At 41.4% G+C, this 9,146-nt stretch overlaps 1 protein-coding gene across 1 annotated transcript; it reads left to right on the top strand.

Annotated features, from left to right (window-relative positions):
• The first annotated feature begins 263 nt into the window (after positions 1-263).
• On the top strand, positions 264-2,395 carry camk2n1 (calcium/calmodulin dependent protein kinase II inhibitor 1). The gene is made up of 2 exons (XM_058373117.1): positions 264-847; positions 1,210-2,395. The coding sequence occupies exons 1-2, from the start codon at positions 676-678 to the stop codon at positions 1,272-1,274; spliced, it is 237 nt and encodes a 78-aa protein (XP_058229100.1). The 5' UTR covers positions 264-675; the 3' UTR covers positions 1,275-2,395.
• Positions 2,396-9,146: the final 6,751 nt, after the last annotated feature.

Below are 9,146 nucleotides of genomic sequence, written 5' to 3'. Positions count from 1 at the left end.
TATTATAGCCGAAACTCCGCGCGCGCTTCTTCCCCTCCAGGGGGAAACGCGCCACCGGTGACGTGCTTCTTCCTCCCTCCCTCGACACACACACACACACACAAAGTCTTGCGCCGGGCTTTTGTTTTGCATCGCTTCCCCATTTGCATTCAATTCTCAGGTGTGTTTTTTTCCCCCAGCGCCACGCTCCAGCCCTCGTGAGCCTAGCGCGCACTGACACACAGACATACACACACACACACACACACACGCGCGCGCGCGCACTCCTCCGCCGAAACGGACGCTCCCGCTCTCAGCGAGTTTCCGCGTTCGGAAAACCCTCTGGAAAAGCGGAATAATCCAACAGCATTTCTTTGTTGAAAAGGGAAAAGAAAAACCCCAGAAAGGGTCGATTTTCCCGTGTATTTTTTTTAAGCCCCACGTACGGGGGCGTCCACACCGCTCACGGAAAGACAGAAGAGCGCGAGGGAGGGAGAAGGCGAGTGAGAAGCAGAGCGCGCGCTGAAGGCTGAACGGTCGCGGAAAAGGCTCGCCGCCGCGCGCGTGTGTCTATGCGTGTGTGTGTGCGTGCGTGCGCGCGTGTTTTTTTTGTCCTCGCTCGCGAAGAGAAAGAGAGGAGGGAGGGTTAAACGGAACGGCAGCTGCGGTTTGCGCGCCTGGCTTCGTGCTTTCAGCATGTCGGAGGTGCTGCCATACAGCGAGGAGAAAATGGCTCATTACGGGAACGACGGCGACGACGAGGATCACCTCTCGTTCACCTGTCGCCTGCAGGACACCAACAACTTCTTCAGCGGCAACCAGAACAAGCGACCACCCAAGCTTGGCCAGATTGGGAGAAGCAAACGAGGTAACGGGTTTTTTTTTTTTTGCTGTGCGCCACGCTTTACAAATTATGATATTGTCATGTTCATGTTCTTGCGCTCCGTGTGAGCTTCAGACGTTTAGTGCGCAATTCTTCATGCGCCATTCATGTTCTAGCGCTTTCACTGTTTCGCCTGAATTCCTGACATGACAGATCATTCACACTGTCTTGCTATCACTCAGACACAAGCCAGGCTTTGTACGCCTTTAAAAAAAATCCATCTTTAAGCCATCCATGTGCGTGTATCTATCTAGAGAGAATGTGAAGTAGAATCTGACATAGGAGCATGCAGTTCATCCAGACCCCCCACCCCATGTCAACTCTTCTCCTGTCTGCCTTTTTAACAGTCGAGGAAGATGGTGATGCTGAAGCACTGGAGAAGACGGCGGACAAGTCGTCCTCGTCTGCGTGAGCGGATTCCAAAGACACTTGACCTTTGATGTGTGTACCCAAAGACATTGTAAAGAAGCAACCCCTCTCCCATCCGGCAACCAAGCACGTCACACTCTCTTGCTCTCCGACACCCTCTTTCCATCTGAACAGGGATGGCTGATGGACAATGCGGCGGGCATGCATGGGAATCTGGACGAAAGGGGCCCAGGAATGGGAAGGGAATACTGTGTTTTCCAAACTTCATTCGAGCTATGTGCAATGAGGGGGGCATTGCCTTGTTAACCAAGGCCGGCCCGTCCCACTGGGATATAATGAAGCAATTAGAGTGACTGAGCAAATTGTACCATTAACATCGAACCAGTATCTTCTTCCCCGAGCTGTAGTTCAAGGCTTAGCTGAGTCGCTGGCTGATGATGTTAATGGTAAAATAGCAATGTCAACTTCTCTTCCACGGTGAATTTCACAAGGAGATTCACCATGTATTTAAGATTTAAAAAAAAAGGCTATTTATTAAATCTTTGGATACCTTTTTTTTTGCAGTGTTGGAGGTCTGAGCAAAATTTTATAGAGAATGACAGGAAAATAGTGATTTTTCCTTTTATGCTTTTCGTTTTGGATGTAGCTTGACTAAGGGATTACCATGGTCTACCCCTGAAATACCCTCCCTCTTCTCCCACCCTCAAACTCAACTCCTCGACCCCCTTTCTTGCTATTTCATGCATTTGATGTTTCTAAGCTGACAAGGGTTAGATCAGGTATATTGAGTTAAAAAGAAAAAAAAAAAGAAAAAAGGGGAAAAAAAAAGAGGAGAAAAAAAAATTAAACAAAAACCTTACTGTCGCATTATGATTACTATTGTACTACATATTTACCGTAGGTGTGCCAAATAATCATGACAGAAATATGTATTTCTGTGCTCTCTTCACACGCACAGTTTTATTAATATTCGGTGTTCATGTTTACAGGGCTTTTTTCATACTAGTGATGTACTTTAGTCATGCATGACGAACCTGACGACCTCAAGAGAATCTTATATAACGGCTAATGTTGTGTTGATTTCACAGAAAAAAAAGAGAAAAAAAAGTTTCTACGGGAATATCTGTAATATTAAAGATTTTGAGAAATGGAATGAAAAAAAAATGGTTTTGTGATAAGTGATTCTTCCTCTCGGTCCGGCTAATGTTTTAATCTGGGTAAATCTGTGTATATGTGTGTGTGTGTGTAAATCCAGGGGACGTGACATTTCCGTAGCCACCGCACGTGTTGAATGATTCATGTTATGGGAAGTGCCTTTATCAGAATGAAGCATTTCAAAGCCGCTTGTCTGAGATTGCAAGAAAAAACAAAACAAAACAAAGAAAGACAGATAGATAGAAATTACACAGGAAGCCAAGTATCATCTGCAGGAGGTCTATAGGAGGATGCTGGCAAGGAGCTTCTCAGGCTTCTGCTGCCCCTCCTTTACCAGTCTGGGCTTCACACTCATTCAAAGCACATGGACTGGATAGGCTGCCATGGCAACAGATGCACCTTGCGCTCAGCACTGTTGAAAGCTACGCTGTAGGAAAAGCAGGAACGGATCACGCCTAGTGTGTGTCCTCTCACCAGCAATGCCCATTTTCTGTTCCCCTCAGTAGATGGGATATGAGCAGTGCACTGTCATGGAGTTGAGATTTTTCTGTACGCAAATTCTCACTCAGTTTATTTTTATTTTCATTTCTTGGGTGCCAAGGAAGGATGGTCATCTGAATAAGACTCCCAAAAAAAAAAAGGAAGACGTACTCATGAACAAAAAAAAAAAAAAAAAAGGTCAGTGAGGGGTCAATCTGGCATCAGGAGCGCTTCTCGAACAGTCACAATTAGGGAGATGTGAAGATGGAAACGAGAATAGCATTTAGCTCTCATCAGGAGCCCTTACGTAATGCTCCGGGGAAGTCACCCACCCCGCCGTGGTGCACAGCAAAAGCACTGTGTTAGAGACATGCAAATATTGCGATACTGAGTGCGATTTGCATTTCACTGCATGCCTTTTGGCGTGGTGCATGGGGCCTCCCTCTCCAGGATGAATGGGAGTGCCCTATTCCACCCAAAAGAGTGAGTCACTTAGTGAAGAAAAAAAAAAAAAAGAAAAGATGGCTGGGCAAAGCGAGGTAATGGGCCAGAAGAGGAACCTATTTTGGTGGTTTCCCAAACAATACGGTGGAAAGTTTCTAGGATTCCGTTATTGGTTAATGATAGTCGCAGCTGGAATTTTAAATAGAGTACAGGTCTTTACTTTTTTCAGGGGGGCGAACAATATACATGTCGCTTTAAATATCATTCAGATCCATTTCTGTTCCTTTTTTAAATGCACTCAAATGTAGTAAAGGCTTCACTGTGTTAATAGGTAACTAAACGTACAAAAAGTACCCCCCTGATGCTAACACCAGGGGAATCACTGAACTCCAAATGAGAAGCCTCGCAGATACCTTCTGGATATCTGAACATGTAGTATGACACTATATATGAGCGTTAAGTTTCTCCAAAACCCCTTCAGATCCTCCGAACTCTAAATCTTTCATAGCTCTCGATTTCACGTTAGATACACCCCAAATCCATTCTGATTTCCAGAAAGATCTTTCGCCCTCGTGATTAAAAGAAAATGATAAAGCAGCGTTGAGGTGTGTTTTTTTTTTTTACTTGGGAGACGTCTCATACAGGATTTGTGGATTTGTATGGAGGGCTGCTTGTTGTTTTGAAGTCGAAGGAAGCGAGCGCGCTCTGCATGTACACCGTGCATGCCAGATAGAGACACGCTGTTGGCTGACTGGACTGTTTCCATGGCAACCATTACAGGTTTCAGCTCCGCTTGCTGCTGCAAAGTCATGGGGGGGGTGTGTGTGTGTGTGTGTGTGATGGGGTAGCATACAAGAGAAGTTTTCAGAGAGAGAAAGAGAGAGAGAGGTGTGTTTTTGTTTTTTGGTGCAGAGGCTTCAAAAAGGAAATGTTGGTGTCTGGATAATAATGCACTTAAGTACATGGTGTGTGTATTGTGTCTCGTTAGTCTTGAGTGTGTGCAAGAGTACGTCATTTCCATACAGGTGACCGTGCATGGAAATGAGAAAGACAGTGTATTTTATTAAGGGCTTCATCTTTCAGGCTCTGGAGACAGAAATGATGACAGCGTCTCCGCGCGCAGAATACGACGCTCTCGTCTCATAGAAAGAAACTGGATTTAGTTCTTTATTCACAGCGAAAAAAAAAGACAGGAGGCAGCGTCCCTCGACTGTGTATGTGGATGGAATAATCTAGATTGCATTTGCATTCGCCTCGATGCTCACTGTACAGAAAACAAGCCTCATAACAGGCGGACTTCTTGAACATCCTTAAATCTTAAGCCGTAAATGTGGAGGAGAAAAAAGATAGCTTTTCCAGCAAACACAAGGGGGTTTAGACACTAGCAGGAAAGTTTATAATTGTCCTGCCTTGATTCGCCTTTGCAGTATTTTCTCAACTGAATCCATAAGAATGAGCCTCAAACCTTGTATCCAGGAAAGCCAAGAAAAACCAGGATACTCATCCCATAGTGTGTAGTATCTACAGAAATGTACATGATTAAACAGTGTGATCCCTTTGTCTTCATGCCACAAGATGGCTGCGGAGTCTACGTGAGTCTCCTGAATAAAAGATGCCGGCCCAGATGGATGTCCACTATCGGCCTCCTGCTCTCCAATTTTGGCAAAAAGCCAGAAAAAAAAAAAACTACGGGCACATGTACACAGTTTCAGCACTTCCTGCTGCTGCTTGGAACAAAAATGACTCATGTCCTTGCTAATATATCCCAATTTACAGGGAAATGACTTTTCCTGTGTGTATATGACTCATCTCACAGACAAATAATCAATGGGAAGTCATAAGAAGAACATGGAATAATAAATATGAAGTACTAATGTAGTGTAATGTTCTAATTATAGTGCATTACTAATGTACAGTAATACCCATGATGAAAGATATTCCTGCTTATTCATGTATTAGACATGGACTCAGTGAGAGTAGTTGAAGAAGTGTCAAAAAAAAAGTATCAAAAGGCTTATCGATGCATTATGGAGAGAATTATAATAAGGTAGGACCGGCTGTGTGTTCTAAAGGCTGATGAAACGAACGTCCAGCTCTTGACCGTTACTCAATTTGTGACATTTCTCATACTGTTGTTGTTCTTTCTGTAGAGACAGTCAGATCAAATTCAGAGCTGGTTGGGGAAACACTCATGAGAAATCCAAGAAGAACTTTGGTTGGTGTCAATTTTTTTTAGCACTTATGTACTAATAGTCTCTTATTTGAAGTTTCTGACGAAGTGGAACAGGTTGTGATTGATGCTGAAGAAATACATCGCCATGTAACTTTATTCAAAAGATTGCGTTATTTCATTATAATGTTAATGTTCTGTTTTAATGTTGTGTTTTTTTGTTGATTTTGGTTTGAATGTTGAGTATTTTGGTGTTGAGGTTGTGTTTTGGCTTTAATGTTGTGTTTTGAGGTTGTGTTTTGGTTTTAATGTTGTGTTTGGGTTTTGAGGTTGTGTTTTGGTTTTGAGGTTGTGTTTTGAGGTTGTGTTTGGGTTTTGAGGTTGTGTTTGGGTTTTGAGGTTGTGTTTGGGTTTTGAGGTTGTGTTTTGGTTTTAAGGTTGTATTTGGGTTTTTAGGTTGTGTTTGGGTTTTGAGGTTGTGTTTTGAGGTTGTGTTTTGGTTTTAATGTTGTGTTTTGGTTTTGAGGTTGTGTTTTGGTTTTAATGTTGTGTTTGGGTTTTTAGGTTGTGTTTTGAGGTTGTGTTTTGAGGTTGTGTTTTGGTTTTAATGTTGTGTTTTTGTTTTGAGGTTGTGCTTTGAGGTTGTGTTTTGGTTTTAATGTTGTGTTTTTGTTTTGAGGTTGTATTTGGGTTTTTAGGTTGTGTTTGGGTTTTGAGGTTGTGTTTTGGTTTTAATGTTGTGTTTGGGTTTTGAGGTTGTGTTTTGGTTTTAATGTTGTGTTTGGGTTTTGAGGTTGTGTTTTGGTTTTAATGTTGTGTTTTTGTTTTGAGGTTGTGTTTTGGTTTTAATGTTGTGTTTGGGTTTTGAGGTTGTGTTTTGGTTTTAATGTTTTGTTTGGGTTTTGAGGTTGTGTTTGGGTTTTAATGTTGTGTTTTTGTTTTGAGGTTGTGTTTTGGTTCTAATGTTGTGTTTGGGTTTTTAGGTTGTGTTTTGAGGTTGTGTTTTGAGGTTGTGTTTTGGTTTTAATGTTGTGTTTGGGTTTTTAGGTTGTGTTTTGAGGTTGTGTTTTGGTTTTAATGTTGTGTTATTGTTTTGAGGTTGTGTTTTGAGGTTGTGTTTTGGTTTTAATGTTGTGTTTTTGTTTTGAGGTTGTGTTTGGGTTTTTAGGTTGTGTTTGGGTTTTTAGGTTGTGTTTGGGTTTTGAGGTTGTGTTTTTGTTTTGAGGTTGTGTTTGGGTTTTGAGGTTGTGTTTTTGTTTTGAGGTTGTGTTTTGATTTTAATGTTGTGTTTGGGTTTTTAGGTTGTGTTTGGGTTTTGAGGTTGTGTTTTGATTTTAATGTTGTGTTTTGGGTTTTGAGGTTGTGTTTTGGCTTTAATGTTGTGTTTTGGTTTTAATGTTGTGTTTGGGTTTTGAGGTTGTGTTTGGGTTTTAATGTTGTGTTTTGGTTTTGAGGTTGTGTTTTGGTTTTAATGTTGTGTTTGGGTTTTGAGGTTGTGTTTGGGTTTTAATGTTGTGTTTTGGGTTTTGAGGTGTTTTGGCTTTAATGTTGTGTTTGGGTTTTGAGGTTGTGTTTGGGTTTTAATGTTGTGTTTGGGTTTTGAGGTTGTGTTTGGGTTTTAATGTTGTGTTTTGGGTTTTGAGGTGTTTTGGCTTTAATGTTGTGTTTGGGTTTTGAGGTTGTGTTTGGGTTTTAATGTTGTGTTTTGGGTTTTGAGGTGTTTTGGCTTTAATGTTGTGTTTTGGTTTTAATGTTGTGTTTGGGTTTTGAGGTTGTGTTTGGGTTTTAATGTTGTGTTTTGGTTTTGAGGTTGTGTTTGGGTTTTAATGTTGTGTTTTGGTTTTGAGGTTGTGTTTGGGTTTTGAGGTTGTGTTTGGGTTTTAATGTTGTGTTTTGGTTTTGAGGTTGTGTTTGGGTTTTAATGTTGTGTTTTGGTTTTAATGTTGTGTTTGGGTTTTGAGGTTGTGTTTGGGTTTTAATGTTGTGTTTTGGTTTTGAGGTTGTGTTTGGGTTTTAATGTTGTGTTTTGGGTTTTGAGGTGTTTTGGCTTTAATGTTGTGTTTTGGTTTTAATGTTGTGTTTGGGTTTTGAGGTTGTGTTTGGGTTTTAATGTTGTGTTTTGGTTTTGAGGTTGTGTTTGGGTTTTAATGTTGTGTTTGGGTTTTGATGTTGTGTTTTGAGGTTGTGTTTTGGTTTTAATGTTGTGTTTGGGTTTTGAGGTTGTGTTTGGGTTTTAATGTTGTGTTTGGGTTTTGAGGTTATGTTTGGGTTTTGAGGTTGTGTTTTGGCTTTAATGTTGTGTTTGGATTTAATGTTGTGTTTTTTTGTTTTACCTTCTGTTTGGTATAATTTTGGGTTTGCTAATGGTTTTTGCACTTCCAGGCCACTGTAGTTCAAGCTACTTTTAAGAGAGAGAGAGAGAGAGAGAGAGCGTGTCTGTGTGTGTGTGTGTGTGTGTGCGCGTGTGCGTGCGTGTGTGTGTGCGTGTGTGTGTGCGTGTGTGTGTGTGTGTGTGTGTGTGTGCGTGTGTGTGCGTGTGTGTGTGTGTGCGTGTGTGTGTGTGTGTGTGTGTGTGCGTGTATGTATGCACCCACTACAGATCTTTGCACTATAATTTCTGTTTAAAAGACTTAAAGCAATGAGGCTCTAAAGATTTTCACAGATGTGCTTATAAAGATGAACGAAATTAATTCCCTCCTCTTTTATTACACCATCTGTTATAGCATGATGTCCCAGTACACAGAGTTCAGTGGAATGAAGCCAGTTAAACTGAACAGAAGTGCATCCACAGTAGGAAAGAACACTGTATTAAATCTATATGTCAAGTTTGTACAGTTACAATTATGGTAGAAAGATAAAAACATTAAGAAAAAAATAGCTCTTGAACGGTGACAGCAGCAATGTTAATCTCAACCTGATGTTTCCTAAATGACAAAAAAGAATTTTCATGAAATTTGTCATATCTTTATTAAGCACTTTTATCCTGGCCAGGGTCACAGTTTATTTCACCAGCACTGGGCGTGAAGCTGAGCCCAGGATTTAACCACAACACTGAGCCACCTATAATGCAATATTTTAAATGTATAAATATTTACTTGCAATACATCCTGCCTATGTCCTACCTCCTGTCTGTTTTTTAACACTCCTGAATATTCTGAGGAAAAGATTTGACTTAATATCTTAAATGCATTTTATAAGAGAGCACAATAATGCAATTTAAAGTCTCTACTCCAAATAATATCAATACACCGATCAGGCATAACATTATGAGCACTGATGGGTGAAGTGAATAACACTGATTATCTCCTCATCATGGCACCTGTTAGTGGGTGGGATATATTAGGCAGCAAGTAAACATTTTGTCCTCAAAGTCGATGTGTTAGAAGCAGGAAAAATGTGTAAGGTGTAAGGATTTGAGCGAGTTTGACAAGGGCCAAACTGTGATGGCTAGACGACTGGATCAGAGCATCTCCAAAACTGCAGCTCTTGTGGAGTGTTCCCGGTCTGCAGTGGTCAGTATCTATCAAAAGTGGTCCAAGGAGGGAACAGTGGTGATCCGGTGACAGGGTCATGGGCGGTCAAGGCTCACTGATGCACGTGGTGAGCGAAGACTGGCCCGTGTGATCCGATCCAACAGACGAGGTACTGTTGCTCAAATTGCTGAAG

This window comes from Hemibagrus wyckioides, linkage group LG21, assembly GCF_019097595.1.
Source record: "Hemibagrus wyckioides isolate EC202008001 linkage group LG21, SWU_Hwy_1.0, whole genome shotgun sequence".
Classification (NCBI taxonomy): domain Eukaryota; kingdom Metazoa; phylum Chordata; class Actinopteri; order Siluriformes; family Bagridae; genus Hemibagrus; species Hemibagrus wyckioides.
This window is presented reverse-complemented; position numbering and strand designations above follow the sequence as displayed.